At 64.0% G+C, this 18,587-nt stretch overlaps 2 protein-coding genes across 9 annotated transcripts in view; one reads left to right on the forward strand and one right to left on the reverse strand.

The window, feature by feature from the left end:
• B3gntl1 (UDP-GlcNAc:betaGal beta-1,3-N-acetylglucosaminyltransferase like 1) overlaps positions 1-7,916 on the forward strand; it is a 40,097-nt gene extending 32,181 nt beyond the window's left edge. For all 8 annotated transcript variants that reach the window (XM_046463160.2, XM_046463161.2, XM_046463168.1 and 5 more), the window contains 5 exons: positions 395-519; positions 4,715-4,850; positions 4,934-5,002; positions 5,249-5,323; positions 6,771-7,916. In XM_046463160.2, coding sequence (XP_046319116.1) covers positions 395-519; positions 4,715-4,850; positions 4,934-5,002; positions 5,249-5,323; positions 6,771-6,851 — 486 coding nt within the window. In that variant the 3' untranslated portion in view covers positions 6,852-7,916. The remainder of the gene's footprint in view (positions 1-394; positions 520-4,714; positions 4,851-4,933; positions 5,003-5,248; positions 5,324-6,770) is intronic.
• A 2,303-nt stretch (positions 7,917-10,219) lies between these two features.
• Tbcd (tubulin folding cofactor D) overlaps positions 10,220-18,587 on the reverse strand; it is a 107,869-nt gene continuing 99,501 nt past the window's right edge. Inside the window, exons 33-39 of the mRNA XM_046463143.2 lie at positions 17,476-17,597; positions 15,972-16,049; positions 14,869-14,958; positions 14,596-14,683; positions 13,678-13,787; positions 12,646-12,730; positions 10,220-10,440 (exon numbers count right to left, since the gene is read on the reverse strand). Of these exons, the coding sequence (XP_046319099.1) occupies positions 10,426-10,440; positions 12,646-12,730; positions 13,678-13,787; positions 14,596-14,683; positions 14,869-14,958; positions 15,972-16,049; positions 17,476-17,597 (588 nt within the window). The 3' untranslated portion in view covers positions 10,220-10,425. The remainder of the gene's footprint in view (positions 10,441-12,645; positions 12,731-13,677; positions 13,788-14,595; positions 14,684-14,868; positions 14,959-15,971; positions 16,050-17,475; positions 17,598-18,587) is intronic.

The raw sequence follows: 18,587 nt of genomic DNA on the forward strand, positions 1-18,587 counted from the left end.
TCTCTGCTCTGACACCCACCCTCCATGTGGGTCGGTTCTGATCCGAACCCCCTTCCCCACTGTGTGCTGAGGGAGCATGGCTGGGCTCGGGGACCCTCAGCCACCTCTGCTCCAGGCTCTGGGTCTGCGACTGTGGGGAAGCCGAGTGTCCCCAGGGCCTGCGGTCCTGTTCCCAGGCCCCTCGCTGCAACAGCCTTGGGCGTCCCAGCCACCTGGCCTCGAGGCCGTGTCTCAGGCCCTCTGCCCAGCTGGGGGTGTTCACGCTGCCCCCCCGCCCCCCAGCTCCTGGCCTCCCTGGGCCACCGCCATTGCCCAGCCCCGGCTGCAGGCTGTCAGCAGCGCCCGACTCCCGCTCAGCACATGCCTGGCTGGGCTGCCGGTCCTCTCCCCACAGGGCGTGCCGGAGGACCTGCTGTTCTTCTACCAGCACCTCAGGAAGGGGGGCAGGGTCCTCCGGGTGGACCAGACCCTGCTCCTGTACCGCTACCACCCCCATGCGGCCACGCTCTCCGTGCTTGAGTAAGTAGATCACCTTGGGCTCCAGAAGCACCTCGTGAGGCCCAGGACGGGCGCGGGCACCACTGGGCCGGGTTAGTGAGGTGGACACAGGCGGCTGGCCCCAGGGCTCTTCCCTGAGATTCACCTGATAGGAAGGGAGTCCCCACAAAAAGTGGTGGGTGGGGCACAGAGGGCAAGGTGGCTAGGAAAACCCCCGCAGCGGTCACAGGGGCCTCTCCAGGGCCTGGGAGGCACCCAGAGGAGCCCAGTGTCCCTCTGCTCTACAGAGGTGGGGTTCACATGTGACCCTCTGAAGACCTGCTGACCACCGGGCCTAAGTGGGCCCCCGTAAGGAGAGCTACGGGGCAAAGTCACAGGCTTGGGTCTCAAAGGGCTGGGTGGTGGGTGTCCTGCGGACACCCTCTGCCCCGGCCTGCCCTGGAAGCAGGACACCACGGGCTAGGGGCTGTTGGCCTGGCACTGCTCTGGCTCCATGGCTGGGCAGGCATGGTCTGGAGAGGGCTCCCCGCAGTTCCTAGGGAACTGTCATGAGGACACGTGCTCCTAGTGCCACCAGAGGCCCCATGTCCTCATGCCACCTGGAGAGGGTTTCAACACGAGGTTTTGACAAGACACAGACTTGGGTCTCCAGCAACCACACAGAATCCAGTTAGCAATCACTGTGACTTCGTGAAAACCCAAGATATTTGGAAATTAAGCAGCCAAGGGAAAAAATGAAAAGGAAATTAGAAAAAACTAAAAGCAATGAGTCCTGCACGCAGCGCCACCTTGGCCTCAAAGGCTGATTCACGGAGGAGGGAAGTGAGCTGCAAGTGCCCCTGAACAGGGAGTCACCGAGGGACAGCACAAAGCCACCAGCAAGTGGAGCAGGAGCCCAGAGCAGGGCAGCACGACCGAGAGTCACCACTGGAAATAAAACCAGCAAGACCACCTGTGGCCAGGTCTGAGCCCTCACCTGCTGAGCTGCGAGCAGCCAAGGCTATTTGGCCTGGCTACCACCTCAGCCTGCAGGGCAGGACAGTCCGAGGACAGAGGCCAGGTTAGCACGTGGGTAGGACTAGCACCCCCGGGGACGTCAGGACCAGAGCTTCAGGAGGCAGGCCAGCCCCCGTCTGCCCAGACTGGTGGACAGTGAGGCTGTGCCGTGCACGGGGCTCAAAGGCGACACGCGAAGCCCATACCTCCTCTGCACCGAGAAGGGAGCGGCCAGCGCAGGCACCTGGGGAGGGCTGGGAGCGACGGGGACCGGCAGATGTGCAGCCCAGCACTCCGGGGAACCAGGCGGGTTCTGAACTTCATGTGGAAAGGCACAGGACCCAGGATGGCTGACCAAGTCTCGAGAAGAAGAGCCAGGGCTCCTGGCGAAGCTGCAGCAGTCAGCAAGGTGCAGGTGGGCCCGGCCACCACGAGGAGGCACCCAGCCCCCCACGGGGGTCTGCTCACGGGGCGCGTGGTGCCCCTGTGAGGGAGGAACCCACCCCTGGAATCACAGGCCATCGAGACAGTGCTGGAGGAGCTGCGGACCTGCACCACAAGACGGCGGGGCGGCTGACTGTCTAAGAACGGGCAAGCTGGACACCGTCACAATCAAAGTCACTCTTGGTCACACAGACCCGAGAAGCTGATGTGCCATTCAGTGCAGAGCAGGTGCCCAGTGCACAGAGACCCTCAGCGCCACCCGCTAGGCGTGCCAGCCTGCACAGCTACAGTCCCAGCTTCTTGGGAGGCACAGGTGGGACGGTCACTTGAGTCCAGAAGTTCGAGAGCAGCCTGCGCAGCACAGTGAGTCACGTCTCTCTCTTTGAGATGGAAAAGTACAAGACACCACTAAGAAAATAAACGGGCACACTAAAGCTTGCAAGGAGACCCCCAGTCCACGCACCCAGCAGAGAACCCCACAAGCCAAGTACGCGGTAGACACGGCAGCCCACAGGCACAATCCGAGTGCTCACGGCCTCAGACTCCAGACCACATGCACTGCTGGGTGGGCTGTGGACAGGCTGGAGTTGGCACCTGCCACCCCAAGCGTTGGCCAGGACACTCAGCAGTAAGGAGGCGTGTCCTCTTGGGAGGGCTGCTGGATGCTACATAACTGACCGCATCGGTGCCTTCCTGTGGTGGCCCACTTGGAGATGTGGACCCTCCCCAGCACATTGCTGTCAACACTTGAACTGGGATGCGGCTGGGGGTGGAGTGCCCGCCTCATTTACCAGGCCCTGGGGTCCCTCACTGCAAAAAAAAGAAAGAAAAAGCCAAGAACACTTTGGGACTGTCCCTACGTGTGCCTTCGGGAGGATGGCAGGGTCTGCTGGGGAGACGCTGGGCCCCAGCAGACCTCCTGGGCCTACCCACCCTCCACCAAAAAGAGGGGCAGGGCTGCAGTCCCTCTCGGTGGCTGGGGAATGTGCACACGTGTTGCTCAGAAACCACGCGCTGTCCACCCGAGAGCAGCTGCTCCAGCAAAGAGCCCTCCTGTCCACACAGGAGCCCATCTGAGTGGAGAATGTGCCTTCCACAGCGCATGGGGGTAGCCAGGGCGGTTCTGAGCACTCCCGTGTGACCACGCGGTCACACAGGGCCCACAGCCACGGGCGGTGGTGGTGCTGCCTTGGAGGTGGGTCTGTGAGGCCCCACACGTGGGTGGGGGCCTGCACGCCCAGCCGCAGGCGCCATCGGGCAGGGCTGCCCAGGCCTCATCCTGTGCCCAGGGCAAGGCCTTGGTGTGCAAGACTCTGGTTTTTGCCACGTAAGGCTTGGCCACCCACAACACAAAATAAGTGACCTAATGCAGGTTTCTGTGCGGGATTAAAGTCTTTGAGTGTGAGCAGCAGCTCATGGGGCACGGGTTTAATTACTACCTGGGCTTGCTGAAGAGTCTGCTCCGCAAAGCTTCCTGGAGCCTCCCTGCATTGCACTAGCAACGGTCTCCACACACGCCACTCAGCACCCGTGACCAGCGGGAGTCGTGGTCAGGAATCAAGTGTGTGCCGACTCGGGAACCAGTGCTGCCCTGAGCCGATGCTCATCCTCGTGGGTCTCTCCTGTTGGCCACGGCATTGAGATGGGCCAGGCCTCATCATGGTGCCTGGGAGCTAGCTCAGGCCTGCACCAGGCCCTCCTCGATCACGTGATGCTGGGCATGGGCCTGCCTGACTGTTGGCGTCCAGCCTCCAGAGCTGGACAAGTTTCTTTGTATGATGCTAGAGTCAGGCATCATGCTACTGCTGCATACACAGACCAGGGAAGACCAAGGCCTGGGGTCCCGTCACCTGTGTCCTCTGGGGGCTGCACCTATGCTTGCTGGTGCAGGTGGTGCTGACAGGTCACCCCCTCCCCTGAGGCGGCTGCCGTGAGTGAGCTGTGTCTTCCTTGAACAGCAGAGGCTGCACAGCCTCCTTACTTTTGTCACCTGCCAGTCACCAAGTGCCTGGTAGCCTCGAGCCAGGCAGTCGCAGGTCCTCGTGCTCCCATCTTCTTGTGGGTGTTAAGAGGCTATGCACACATCACCCTTCACGCGCGTGAACGTCGCGGGTATGTGTTCCGCAAAGGCTGAGAGAAGGCCGAGGAGGCCACAGGGTGAGGGGGCTGCACTGGGAGCCAGGCCAGAGAGCACGTGGCAAAGGGTGGCAGGTGCCCAGAGCAGATGAGGAGCAGCCCAAGGATCTGACTGGGGTGAGAGCCGACAGCAGGGAAGTGGCCCGAGGGCCAGGGCAGGGCGTGACCGCAGACAGCTGTCCTGAGGTGGCCCTGAGCGCCAGTGTGCTGTCTGGGCCCAAGGTGCTCGGGGACCAGGGAGGTGGGGAGACGTGGCTGAGGGTGCAGCCTCTGCCTGGCGGCCCGGTCTGCGCGTCCATGGAGGGACTCTGATTCAGGCGGGGAAACCCCAGATTCCTGCTCTCTAGGCAAGTGGCCTAAGGCACAGGTAGCTTGCAGGTGTGGCCACGGTTTCCTTCTGCACAGCGGCTTTTCTGGGAAATGGGATCAGGTCAGGGGGTCCACTGTCCTGAAGTTCCTGAAGCCACCACAGGGGTGGGCTGAGCTACCCAGAGGCCGGGCCGGCCTGGGTGGCCCCCAGCCTTCCATAGGGCGGTGAGCCCGAGGTGGCTCCAAGGGCCTCTGGCTGTGGGAGGCGGGCAGGCCAGGAGGTGCTCATCCCCAGGGCACCCAGCCAGCCCTGGCCACCCCTGCTTCCCAGGACGACCATCTGGACCCACCGTGTCTGCTTCCTGGAGGAGTGGGCCCTGCCCCAGTGGGCGTCCTTCACCATCTGGAACGCGGGCAAGCAGGGACGCAGACTGTACCGCAGCCTCACGGCTGCCAGCCGCTGCAAGGTGGGCGCTGCCTCCCCAGCCCCTTGTCCCCAGCCCCGGCTCCTCCCTGCTCTGCCTGAGCCACCCAGAATGCTCATCCTCAGGTGGTGGCCTTCTGCGACGTGGACGAGAACAAGATCAGGAAAGGCTTCTACCGCTACGAGGAGGCTCAGGTGTGTGTCGCGTGGCCGGCAGGGGCAGCCCACTCCACCCTGGGCCCAGGGACGGCCCAGGGCCCTCCTCCAGGGACTCCACTGGGCCCCGAGGACCAGGGTGCCCCCAGCCTGTGTCCTGCCCCAGGGCCCGAGGTGCACATCTGTCAGCTGAGCCAGCTGTGGCTCTGGGCAGAGGGCCACGGCTGGCACAGGCCGCAGGGGCCCTGCCCTTGAGTGCCCAGCATGACTGTGGTCTCCTTCCAGGAAAGGCCCAAGCCACGTGTTCCTGTCCTGCACTTCAGAGCTGCCCAGCCACCCTTCGTCCTCTGTGTGAAGCTGGTGAGTGCTGGGCTGCTGTCCTCGTCTTAAGCCCAGCCTGCCCAGCAGTCTTGAACCTCTAGGCTGGGCGGAGGCTGTGGTCACTACCCTGGGGCTGGGGGCAGCTCCAGGGGGGCCGCCTGAGGAGCCGCCAGTCCCTGCTGGGTGCCACCCTGGCCCTCGAGCCCACAGAGCTGCTGTGCTGCCCCCTCCCTGCAGCAGAGCCAGAGCTCCGGCCATCTGGGTCTCTGTGGTGTGGGCACAGGATGTGCTCTGCTCTTGGGTCCAAGGTCGGCTCAGCAGAGCTAAGCACGGCCCCACACCTGTCTGGGACATGGGCTCATTTCCTGGCCCAGGCAGGTCCCCAGCAGTCCCCTACCCCCCCCCCCCCCCCCCCCCGCCGTGCCACAGTGGTATCAGCTTCCTGCTGGGGCTGAGACAGGCCACTGGGACACTAAGGTGTGGCAGGCCCCGTCCCACTGGCGGCAAGTCTTCCCAGCGCTCGCCCACCTCAGGAGCCGAGCGTCCTGCGCAGGAAGTCCTCTCCCATGTACAACTGCATGGTCACCCCCGCAGAGCAGGCCTCACGGTAGGGCGGAGGCCCATCAGGTTGCTGCTGCCCGCCTGGGTTCTGCCCGCCCTCTCAGTGTTGGCGGAGGCCGAGCCAGGGAGCCCGTGCCTGGCGCCTTGCAGACTCTAGTGTCCTTCCTGAACCATGTCTGCTTGCCACTGGCCTCAGACCAACAGCCGGGACACTCCGGGTCCTCCCCACTGGTCTGCGCGAGTGGCTGCACCCGCTGTTCCTCCCAGGTCGTGGGGTGGCTTCTCTGGGTGACACCCAGTGGTGGCAGGCAGAGGACCCGCAGGCCAGACACAGGCAGCTTGGGGAAGGCTCTGAAACCAGGCTGGGCATTGGGTCCCCTGGCTCACTGCAGGTCACCAGGCCGAGGACAGGAACAGGTTCTTCAGCAAGCTGCCCTTGTGGGGGCTCCCATGCCTGAAACGGGAGGCATCGAGGGGGGACCCGGGGTTGTGGCCCCTGCCCTGTTGTTGGGATGGGCTGGGGCAGAGGACATGAGCAGGAAGGGCTCGGGGTGTGACGCTCCTGGGATGGGGGTCACGTGTGAAGGCAGGTCTGGATGACTAGGGGCAGGGAGGACACCTGTCAGCTGAGTCCCCTGGGGGGCAACTAGAGAGAGGGGCCTTGTGTAGAGGGGCCGAGGCCAGACCAGATGGCAAGGACACCCCAGAGAATCTCACCCTAATGGTGATGGGCAAGACCAGCACACTGCAGAGCCGCGGTTCCCTCCCTGGCCCTTGGTTCCCTTGAGCCCCACCCGTTAGCAGAGGAGCAGAAGTTCACAGTGGACCACCTGTCAGGCAGGTCCAGGCAACACAGACCCAGTGGGTGGGTCTATAAGAAGCAGGGGGGGGGCCTGACTGAGCCACCCCTGCTGCTCCCCCACAGGACCTCACCGGGGGTGAGTTTGAAGAGAACCTCCGGTCGCTGCAGCTGCAGGAGGGCCGGGACTTTGTGCATTTCAGCTGAGGGCTGTGGCCGCTGCCCTGGTGGGGTCTGAGTGGAGCACCACTCAGGCTCCAGGACCAGGTCACGGCCTCCTTGGCACGTTGCCCCATTGCCCCTGGCTGCTGACGTCCAGCCTGCCTTCTGATGGACTCCAGGCCTCAGAGGCCCTCAGGGACACCGGGGAACCCGTCCAGCACTGGCTGATGTGTCGGGCGTCACTGAGCGAGTCTCCGTTGTGCCTGCGCCATCCTGTGTCTGAGGCCGGAGCCCTCGCATGTCCACCAGGCCAGCCTCTGCTCACTCCCATGCCCCCACAAGCTCATCCTCACCTTCACTGCAGCCATGCACTCCAGGACACAAGTGGACACTGGACTGTGGCCCATCAGGGGCACGGGTCAGCAGCACTGGCCTGGCTCTCTGTGCCCCCCCCCCCGGGGCTCTGCCTGCCTTTCCTGCACCCTCAAGGGCAGGCCTGGGCTCCCACCAGCATGTCACCACCCCGGCCTTCCCTGCGCTGGTGCTGTGTGTCCTGTGCCTGCTCCCTCCGCTGCAGCACACTGGCCACCTCCCCACGGCCTCTCCTGGCAGCCAGCCTGGCGCTCCGCTGCTGTGCGTCCACATTGGCCCAGTGCTCACTCACACTGCGCCCTGCGTCGGCACAGGGTGCTCTGTGCACCTGAGATGATTCCATGCCTTGAGCTGACCTGCAGCTGGGGGGCAGGTACCAGGAGGCAGAGCCATGTCACCAGGGGCCTCCAGCACACTGCTGAGGTGGGAGACAGGGCTGGAGTGGGCAGGCAGGAAGCTGGGCCCCCAGGGCACGTCTCTGTGCAGCAGGGCTGGAAACTAGACTTGAGCCAGGCCTCACCAAGCTCAGGCCGACCCCCAGGAGTCAAAAGGGGGCATGGCGACCTGACCAGGCCAGAGAGCGCGGGCAGGCAGGTGGACACTGAGGGCCTTAGCAGGCCTGGGCTGGGGGCCAGCTCCCCTGACCCTGAAGACGCACACACACCCCTAGCCCCCAGCACTCTCCAGGACCCGTGCTTTCTCCGTGTGGCTCTAATAAACCCTGTTACTTTGCCCTCACCTGAGTCTGTGGATTTCATTCTTCAAATTTAGAAAACACCACCCCTGGTGTACCCTGCACAGCCCTCCTATCTCCGTGAACAAGCCGCACCGTGCCCTTGGCTTGCTGCAGACCCCTGTTCCACAGGTGTAGTGTCACTGCTCAGAACCGGGGTGGCCTCATGGTCTCCCCACAGCGTCTCAGCTCCATGCACCACATCTGACTCCATCCCTCGGAGGATGAAACCCTGCATTGCCTCCTGAGACCCCGTCACACAGATGGACACGCATCCCAGTCCCAGCTGGGCAGGTCTCCCAGCTGCATCCAACTGGTTGCTTAACCCGCCCGAGAGTGCTGGCCTTCACTTCTCAGAGCCCTTCCCGAGGCCTGTCTCCATCGCTGGCCTCGATCCCTGCCTGACTTCTCCAGAGGCCCGCTCAGCCTCGGCCTGGCAGCCGCACCAGGCTTCTGCCTCTACCCTGCGAGAGCAGCCAGTGACCCCTGGTCTCCTGCCCACCCTTCTCTGTGGCCCTCGGCCTGCTCGGGAGGTCTGCGTGCACCCTCTGCCCCAGGAGCACTGCTTAGGAGGTCGGCCGGCTTCCCAGTCCAGCGAGGAGCTCGGGTGGGCAGGGCCCCACAGGGAGGGTGCACCCTCCACCACAGGCACGGCGCTCCTCTGAAGACCCCGCTGTGTCCACCTACAGCTGGGGACGGGGCTTGTCTGGCCCAGGGCCTCAAATCCGTCCCCTCACCTGTCAAAACCAAACCTCACAGTGGACACCTTGGCAGGAGCCCTGGCATCCGGTTGCTCTCTGGCTGGAACAGGCGGGTGCCGCTGGCCCCGCCCTCCTGCCCAACGTGCTGGCTCCACCTGAGTCAGGCACGAGCTGCTCTCTGCACCTGTCCGTGTGACTCCTGCTCACCTATGCCCTGTGGAGAGGCCCTCCTGATCCCCTTCCCTGAGACACCAGCATGCTGCCCACTGCCCACTCCACTGGACACTGGCCACATGGCTGTCATGAGGATGACAGGAGGGTGTCCTGGACCCAGGAAGGCTCCAGAAACTGCTGCTGCACAGGGGAGGGGACCCCAGGCCTCTGGTGAGGATAAGTGCCTGGGCCTTGGGGTCTGGGACAGCAGAGCTGGCTGGCCAGGGTGATGGCCTTTCCTTGGGTGGCAGAGTCAGACTAGAAGGAACTGCCGTGTCTTTGATGGGTCCAAGGGCAAGTGACTGTCTCTGGGCTTCAGTGTGTCACTGTCCCCTTGGGCACCCCTGCTCTGTCTGGCGGGATGGCAGGGCCTTACGGGTGCAGCTGGGCCTGGTCATAGGGCCCTCCTGGGACCTTGACTGGCCTTGTCCAGGACGGAAATCCCCAGAGCAGGAGGGAGGCACCTGTCAGGTGGGGAAGGAGTAAAAGCCGGAGCCCAGCGGGCAGCAGGTGGCCCACTGGCTAGAGCGTAAGGACATGGAGCTCCCCACCCACAGGTCCGGTGGCAAACAGCAACACCAACACAGGTGGCCTGGTGCATCTGGGCTCCTGGAGGCCTCAACCCTGACGTGGGGTGCCTCCAACTCTGCTCCCACCACCCCATCCAGTCTCAGCCTCCTGCCGCCTGCAGTGTTGGCCCCACTCGCCAGCCACTTGCACCCGAGCATCTGAGCATGGGAGCCTCTAGGGTGCAGCCGCAGCCCCGTCTCCAGAGTGCAGGGGAGCCTCTGGGGTGCAGCCACAACCACTGCCCCATCTCCAGAGTGCAGGGGAGCCTCTGGGGTGCAGCCACAACCACTGCCCCGTCTCCAGAGTGCACGGGAGCCTCTGGGGTGCAGCCGCAGCCACAGCCCCGTCTCCAGAGTGCACGGGAGCCTCTGGGGTGCAGCCGCAGCCACAGCCCCGTCTCCAGAGTGCACGGGAGCCTCTGGGGTGCAGCCGCAGCCACAGCCACAGCCCTGTCTCCAGAGTGCACGGGAGCCTCTGGGGTGCAGCCGCAGCCACAGCCCCGTCTCCAGAGTGCAGGGGAGCCTCTGGGGTGCAGCCGCAGCCACAGCCCCGTCTCCAGAGTGCAGGGGAGCCTCTGGGGTGCAGCCGCAGCCACAGCCCCCGTCTCCAGAGTGCACGGGAGCCTCTGGGGTGCAGGCGCAGCCACAGCCCCCGTCTCCAGAGTGCACGGGAGCCTCTGGGGTGCAGCCGCAGCCACAGCCCCCGTCTCCAGAGTGCACGGGAGCCTCTGGGGTGCAGCCGCAGCCCCGTCTCCAGAGTGCACGGGAGCTCCTGTGGGTGGAGCCACAACCCCCGTTTCCAGAGACAGACAGACAGACAGGGAGTGGCTTGGTACATGATTTTATGGGAGGGAAGCAGGCTTGTTCCATGGAGGCAGAAGCAGGCAGCCAGGCCACCGGCACAGCCGCACGTGAACAGCACACCTGGTGACGGCTTCAGCGACCCAGGTGCCGTCCCTCGGTGGATGGGCAGCAACGTGCCATGGGCAGCTCCTCCCCACTGCACAGCCCCAAGGGCTCTCAGGACTGGTTCAACAGGCACCGGGCTGCAGGAGAGAGACACCGTGTCAGGCTGTCCAGCCCCCTCTCCCTGTGCACCCTGGGCCTCTGGAGGACAAAAACAGGTGGCAGGAGACACTTCCTGTGCTGGGTTCCCACCGGAAGATTCTCTGTGCCACTTCCCCAGACCCGGAGCCTGAGCCCTGGAGGACAGCTGCTATGGCCTTGCCACCACAGCGAGGCAGCTGCCAGGCTGACGTGTGCATGAAGGGAACGGCAGGGCACATTCGACACAGAAGGCTGGCACTGGGCTCAGCCCTGGCACACGAGAAGGCAGGAGGCCCCAGCCACAGCACGGCCTGTGTACCTGCGAGGCCCACTTGGAGGCCAGGCTGCGTGGCACTACGTGCCTGAGAGTGCTCCCGCTTGGGCCCCGAGCGGGGAAGGAAGGGGAGGAAGACGATCTTATGGGGGACAAGTGCCCACAAGGAACACAGAGAACACCAGTGTGGTGGGAGAGACAGGCCACTGAGAAGGAAGCAGGGAGGCTGAGAGGGCCTGGCGGCCAGGGCGGCCAACACCAGGCAGGGTCCTGTGCAGCTGGAGACCCGAGTCCAGAGAGGCCACAAGACAGGTCAGGTGGCAGCATGCCAAGGCCACAACCCAGGTGACCCTTCAGCCTGCAACGCGTCGGGAGAGTCCAGTCTCCAGGCTGAGCACAGACAGAAGAGCTGGAGGCCGTGCAGGTTGGCACGGGGGTCCGCAGACAAGAGGAGAGACATCAGATCAGAGGGTCCAACGGAAAACCAAGATGGCGGGCGGACAGCGGGACTGAGCTGGTACGCCTAAGCTGGACTGGAAGAGGAAGAGCGTGTACTGTCTGTTCAGATGAAGAATATGGAGGCTGCACAACGAGGGGTAGTGGACCTCACAAGTCAAGGTTCCGTAAGGACACGCCTGGTCACACAGGCTGACAAAGTAAGGAGTGGCAGGGCCACGGAGCTCTCACAACACTCGACAGCGAAGGCCTGAGACAGCACGTGGAGGCGCCCGGCTCACAGGCTCACTCCTGCTCGGGTGAAAGCACGTCGCTGTGCTTGGCCGTCAGCGACCTGAGGTGCCTGCCTGGAGCTGCTGGGGGGGTGCACAGAGCCCTGGCCGACACCAGCTCTGCGCCTGCACCCACTGCTGAGGCTAGGCGTGCGCTGGGGTGGGGATCGGTCTCAGCCTGGGGGTCCCACCCCTGCTCTTCATGGGAGCTGCCAGGTCGGCAGCATGGAGGTCTGGAGGAGCTGCCCCCCGGCTCTGGCAGGGGAGGGAGAGTCCACAGAGACCAAGGGCCCCCGGGAGCACGTGTAGCCCAAGTCAGGAATGGAAACACACAGGACAGCGCCAGCTGCAGAGTGGCGTGGCCTGCTCAGGAGACCCACAGGCATGGCAGAGTGTGCACAGCGGGACGCCAGGGACACGGTGGTCAGGCTGGGGGGGAGAGCAGGCAGCGGGCCAAGGGAACTAGAAGCAGAAGATGCCAGGGTGAAAGCCACACCTGGGTGAGGCAGTGGGAAGGACCGTCCACGCAGAGATCCCAGAGCAGGGGACACAGCAGCCGAGCCGAGCCGCGCCCAGCAACAGCGAGACGCAGGCTGCAGGCCAGGGCCGACCTCACCCCAGCCCCCCAGACCCCCAGCCAGACAGCCTCGCGGCTGGGAAGGGGCATCGAAGAGGTCTGGGCTTTCTGAGGCCTGGGACTGAGCCCTGGGCTGCTTCACCACCAGCCGCATCCTCAGCCGTTTTTAGGGTTTATTCCAGGACAGGGTCTCACTAAGTTCCCAGGCTGGTCTTGAACTTATGATCCTGGGGCCTCCTGGAATCGCCCATGGCCCCGCTGCCCCAGGGAGCACTGCAGAGGCAGGAGGGGCCCGAGAAACCCCAGAAGGGCAGACGTCCAGGGAGGCGGCCCCCACAGAAGGCTCTGTGAGAAGAAGGGAGCCATCCCTGCGAGTCGTGAGACCTGGCACCACCACAGCAGGCCTGTGGGGCTCAGACTGGACGAGGACACAGGACCTGCCTGTGGGAGAGGAGCAGGCCACTGCAGCACGTCAGTAGGACCAGGCGGGGTGGGCCATGTGGACACGCCACCCAAGGCAAGCTGACCCTGACTGGAAGACTTGAACACCCCGGAATTGAGGGCTCCGGGTGGCGGGCAGCACAGTGCTGCGTCCCCCGGGTGGTGGGAGGTGAGAGAGGCTGACCTTGGAGACGAGCTGGGGTCTGGGCACACCGAGGAGGTCACAGAGGCGATTCCGCTGCTCTCTCACGACCGGGAGGGCTGCGTCCCTGCAGAGGAGAGGCAGCCCTGAGCCCTGACCACGCGAATACAGGTCCACACCAGCCTCAGGTCTCAGCAGACCTGTCCACCTTGGGCCAAGTGGAGATCAGGAAAAGACACCCACCCTGAAACAGCCACCCAGGGGAATCGTGGCTGCAGTAGGAGGCAGAAAAGGCGCCCACACCAGCAGGCTCTGCTCAGCCCCAGGCCACCTCCCGCCCAGACCAGGGTCACGCGGAGGCGGGTGAGGACACAGGTCTGTCCCCAGGACGGGTAAGCTGTGTCTGAATCCAGCTGTTTACTGCTTTAACTGAGAGTGCACATGACGTTCAGCAACACTGTGCAGGAGCGTCGGGGTGCTCTTCTATGATGAAGTGAGTTATTTCAAATCCTCTGGAACATTTCATAAGCTCTCCCTGGGCCGGGATGGGCGCAGCCTTAGCCACTCCTCTTCACTGCCCTTCCTCAAGCTGCTTAGATCCTGACCCAAACGTGCCTTGAATAGCAAGAGCCCACTGTGGAGTGGCACCCAGGCCCTGCCCCTCTGACCTGGGGCATGTCCTTAGGGGTCTGTCCTGTCAAACCTGAAGCAGTCTGTGGGCCCCCTGCAGGAGCCACGGTGGGTGCTGAGGCCACCTGACGGCCATGTGGCCAGCAGTGGCACCCCCCTTGTTCCCAACTCCCAGCGTGGGGGGGGGGGGGCAGGCACCATCAGTGCCCAGAGTCCTCAACACAGGCACACGGGAGGTGCAGCGCAGTGCCCAGCAGGCCCAGGGACAGGCAGAGAGACAGCCAGACGCCCACCAGCAAGGCCTCAGCGACCCCCAACCCCACGGGGAAGTGCAGCTGGGAGGAACCAGCTCACAGAGACCCTCTGCCACCTAAGTCCCAGGAGTGTCCCGTCGAGGTTGGAGGGAGGCGGGGGGACGCGGGGCAGGAGGGAGGAGGCACTCACCAGGCTGTGTCACTGAGCACGGCCATGACCTCGTCCAGGACGTCTGCAGCCACCACGTCACTGTAGGTGAGCACCATCTCGTAGACCCGGCTCGCCGTGGCCTTCCGGATCTGGGTGGGGAGGGTGCAGGTCAGAGGGAGAAGGCACCACGCTGCCAGGGAGCCTGGTGCACACAGACCCCGGCCGCCCAGCGCAGGCTGGAGCCCAGCGCAGGGCAGCCTGCCCGCCGTCTCCTCCAGCAGAGCTCTGGCATGACCCACCTGTCTTTTTTAGTTGTAGCTGGACATTTATTGATTTTTTTTATGTGGTGCTAGGACTGAACCCAGGGCCTCGCATGTGCTGGGCAAGTGCTCTACCACTGAGCCACATTTTGACAGAATCACAAAAGTAGGGAAGATGATTCACACTGACCCAGTCCCCGCACTTCCCCTCCTCTGCTGACGTCTCCGATGTATTCACGTGCGTATTTTTATATACGAGTTTTTTAATTAGCATCCCCCAGACACACCTGGTGTGGGACTCTCATGTTCTTGCGTATGTGCGAAGGTCCAGTGGGACTCATTCCTGTTCTTCCCTTTCCCGTCCCTCCTCCCTCCCCTTGGTCCACTCCACTGACCTTTCCTCTGTTTTGCATTCCTTCTTCCTTTGGTGCTGGGGATGGGCCCGGGGCCCTGCATGTGGTAGGCAAACGCTCACCACTGGGCTACATCTCCAGCCCGCTTTTGAGACAGGGTCCTGCTCACAGCCCAAGCTGGCCTTAACTGGAGCACCTCGTCCCTTGGCCCCGAGTCACTGGGCTCACGGTGGCACCGGCGGTGCCTCCCTTCTGAGCCCTCCCTCTGAAGTCAGAGCCAGCGCTCATCCCCCAGACGCAGGTCTGGGTCCACAGGCAGAGAACGGGAGGAGGCCGACACTCACCACGGGGAACGGGTGGCACAGCAGGAGGGCCAGCTGCAGGAGGACCTTCTTCCTCACGTCACCACAGAACTGCACCATCCCGCAGAGCCTGTGAGAGCCAGAGAGCGGCTGAGGATCACCCACTCCGCCAGGACCCCGCGACGACCCTGCCGACCAGCACAGGCAGCCTGCCTTCCGACTGCTTCAGACAAACGCGCCTGAGAGTGGACGCCCAGGCCACCTGCAGCCACCACGCTCTCCCGCAGCCATCCCTGGCCAGGTCTCAGGACTCACACCGCGATGCTCGACAGAAGCTTCTGGATGTCCTTCGACTTCTTGATCTCTTCCTTACACAGGGCGAGCAACTTCACGCAGAAGGGGTGGCTGCAAGAAAACAGGGCACTCTGGAGGGACCCGGGGCACGAGCCGCCTGCCAAGGCAGCCTTGGAGCCAGGCAGCAGAGCTGGCTCTCACTCCCAGGTGCAGGGACGAGGACGCCCACCTGCCCCAGCAAACTGCTGCTGCCATGGTGCTCCTGTACATGATCAGGATGTGGCCACTGACCCCAGTGACCACTGCAGTGGCAGATCCTGCCCAGGCACCAGCACAGAGCAAGGCCCTCAGCGTGTCCCCAGCAGAGGGAGGCCCGAATGCTGCCCAGTGAGCCCAGCTCCAGGCCACTGCCCTTCAGGGCCAGCCTGGTCCAGGAATACTGCTGGCCCTGTGAACAGCACTGCCCACCGCCCTGACCACTCCTTCCAACACGGCCTCAGCCCACCGAAGTGCCCCCCTGGGAACTGAGAGCTGTCATGCTGGGAGCAAGTCCCTCTGGGATACCTCCCCTGACCCCACCTCTCCTGGGGCTCTGCTGTGTCCCTGTGCAAAACCTCCAACCACAGGCACTCCACGTCCTCCATCAGGGCTGTCCTGGTCTATGGCCAGCTGGGGTCATCTCTGGCAACCCCAGGGGCTCACAAGCTCCTGGTGCCCTAAGGATTTCCCACTGGGGCTCTGCCTCCTGAGTCCCCTTGTCTGGGTGGGTCTGAGGAGCCCCTCGGCCCGCATCTCTGTCCTGGGCCGCCCGTCTGCGCACTTTTCTGGCCTGGGCAGGGCAGTGGAGGGCGAGAGGCTGCTGTCACCCTGAAGTCTCCACTCACGTGCCACCTAGCAACCCGCTGTGCGGTGAGGCGAAACCAACGCCAGCCACACCCTCCTCATGCTTGCTGACCATGTCCAGTCTGTACAGAGCTGACCCCCATCACCCTGAGCCACCCAGGGGCAGTGGCAGCCTGTGACCCCGCTGCTCGTGAGGCTGAGGCAGGAAGGCCACACATGCAAGGCCAGGGCAGAAGGCTGGTGAGTGGCTTGGCCAGGAGGCCACGAGCCAGCGCACTCACTTCTCCTCCGTGGTGAAGATGTCGAAGCACCCGTTGGCCAGCACCTGGTCCAGCATCTTCAGCAGTGCCACCGACACCCTGTGGGGAGAGGATGGCTGTCAGGGATGGCTGCCGAGGCCCAGGCAGGGGCTGCAGGCAAGGTGCCCTGTTGGGAGGTGGAACCACTGGTCAAAATTCTGGTGCCACACCCCAGAACCCCAGAGGGCACGAGAGAATTCACGGGGAGATGCAGGTGCCAGGCGCAGAGGACGGACGGAGCTGAATGACTGCTCCTCTTGAACAACTGGCAGCCAAGCCAGCAGACCACACTCTCAAGGACCGAGGCGCCTGGCTCCAGCCAGAAGGGACCCAGGCTGGGGTCCCAGCCAGGGGCAGAGCGACGCAGCAGAGCGGGCGGGCAACCAGACATCTAGGGCAAGACAAGCACCGTCCACACACTGCCCAGGTGCAAAACTGACTCAAAATGGATCACAGGCAAACGTGACCCCTCCGCAGAAGCTTCTGGAAGGGAACACCAGTCTGGGACCTGGGAGCAGGCCTCAGGTGCTGGCCCGAGGCTGAGATGACAGAAGGAGCTGGAGGCTTCTGCAACCAGAGGACTGTCAAGAAGCCACAGCAAAGAGAACACCAGACAGACGCAGGCTTCCCACGCAGGCTGACCGCACCTGTGCTGGCAGCTGCCCGCCAGGTCCCTGGAGAGTGGTGGGAGTGCTGCCCAGGTCCAGGTCCCGCGGGGCAGGGAGCAACAGGGCCTCAGAGGCCCAGGACGCTGCTGCACACCGCCCTGGAACACCGCCGGCAGCACGCACCACACACAACCAGCCCGACACTGCTTCTGCCCAGGAGGGGGCCGCAAGCCACCCCGTCCCTGTGTGCTCGCAGCGGCTACCTTCAAGCCAGCCACGATGCCCATGGAACCCTAGAGTCAAGGAGCGGGGGCCCCTCGGTAACTACCCTGACCGAAGAAGGCAGGCCCTCCCGGTTCCATTCCAACAAATCACAAAGCTCAAGCTCAGCTTCTGTGCCGGCGGACTCTGAGGCAGCCGGGCAGCCGGGCAGAGAAACCTGAGGAGGGGGCTCTGCAGCCACAGGCTGGTTGCCTCTTGCACCTTGCACCTCTACAGGGCCGTCCACAAACAGGAGGCAGGGAGGCCAACTGCTGAATCTGCGGGCGAGGCCTGGAGGCTTCCCCAGCCACAGAGCATTTCCACCCTGAGGTCAAGGGGTACGGGGCCTCCCCTTGCCTATGCAAAGGCCACTGCCGGAAAGCTAGGACCAGCTGCTTGCAGGAAGAAGCCTTGCCGGGACTCCCCATGGTAGGGAGCTGTCACGGGAGCACCCTGGGCCTGTTCCATGTCACCCCGCACTTGCTTAAGTTACCTTTACTTCAGTGCACACAAAAATGGTCATTTCCCTGCCCAAACTGTGGGGTTCGGGCTTGGAGACCAGATGGGCCCAGGAGGCCCCGGCCCTGTGGAAGCAGGGTGGACAGGGCGCCACTCACCGGTCATTCAGGAGGTTATTCTCGAAGACCTGCAGGAGGGTTTTACTGAAGCTCCCCAAAGCCTCCGGATCATTCTGAATCCCCTTCATGTGCTCCAAGAGGCTCTGCGTGGAATATCTGACCTGCCAGATGGAGAGGGTGTCAGGCAGCACGGCCAGGTCCACCTGCCACCCAGGCTGGCCGTGCAGCAGTGAGGGCAGACGTTGCCAACCATCGAGGCAACTCCACCAGAGACGTGAGGGTCCTGTAGAGGCTGACGGTGGCCTTGGGCGTGGGCCACGTCACACGTCCAGGACAGGCCCTGTGGACAGCACCGGTCGGCCACCCTGAGGTGCTAAGGCTTTCAGCACCTGCGGCATGAGTCCACAGATCAGCCACAGACCCCGGGAGCCCAGGTCACCGCGTGGGCAGATCAGATACAGGTCCCAGAGGCAGACCCAGGGCCAAGGGGACTGTCCCCGAGTGGAGCAGAGGACAGCGAGGGCAGGGCCTGTTTGCAGCTCAGCTCCAAGGCCGCGGAGAAGGCAGGTGAGTGAGGAGGCCCCGGGCTGCCAGCCGAGCCTTGGGGCATGGTGGAGGTGGACAGCGAGTGGGACGCGACCCCTAGGGTGGCGAGGCATCAGCCGGGCCCAGGAGGGGAACACACCACAGGATGAGCAGCAGCATGTGTGACCCGCCAAGCGCAGTGTCCCCGACCAACTTGGGGAGTATGGACCCTGGGGGTGCTGGCCAGGCTGTCTGAAGTGTGACCACAGTGTGGTGACAGGGCCATGTGGGCCCTGGGACATACAAGAGGTCTCCTGCAGCGAACAAGTTTCTGCAACTGGTTTTAAGGTCTCCCCTTGAGTGGCGGCTGCGTGTGGGCATGTCAGGAGCGGGAGGGGCGGGCCTGCGGCAGCCAGGTCAGCCAGAGGCCCTTCCACGTCCTCTGAACTAGGCTCATGCCACATTTCCCAGGGAGGGTCGAGACCAGCCACCCCTGCCGTGGGAAAGACACCCAGCTACACACCAGCGCCAAGCTGTAAACCACTCCTGCGTTTTACGGAAGCACACTAGGCCAGCCAAGGCCACCAGAGGCCACTAAGGCATCCGGGCGCCCGTGGCAGAGCCAC

Source organism: Marmota monax, unplaced genomic scaffold, assembly GCF_021218885.2.
Source record: "Marmota monax isolate L192 unplaced genomic scaffold, Marmota_monax_Labrador192_F-V1.1 WCK01_AAM20220418_F8-fsc00220, whole genome shotgun sequence".
In the NCBI taxonomy this organism is placed as follows: Eukaryota; Metazoa; Chordata; class Mammalia; order Rodentia; family Sciuridae; genus Marmota; species Marmota monax.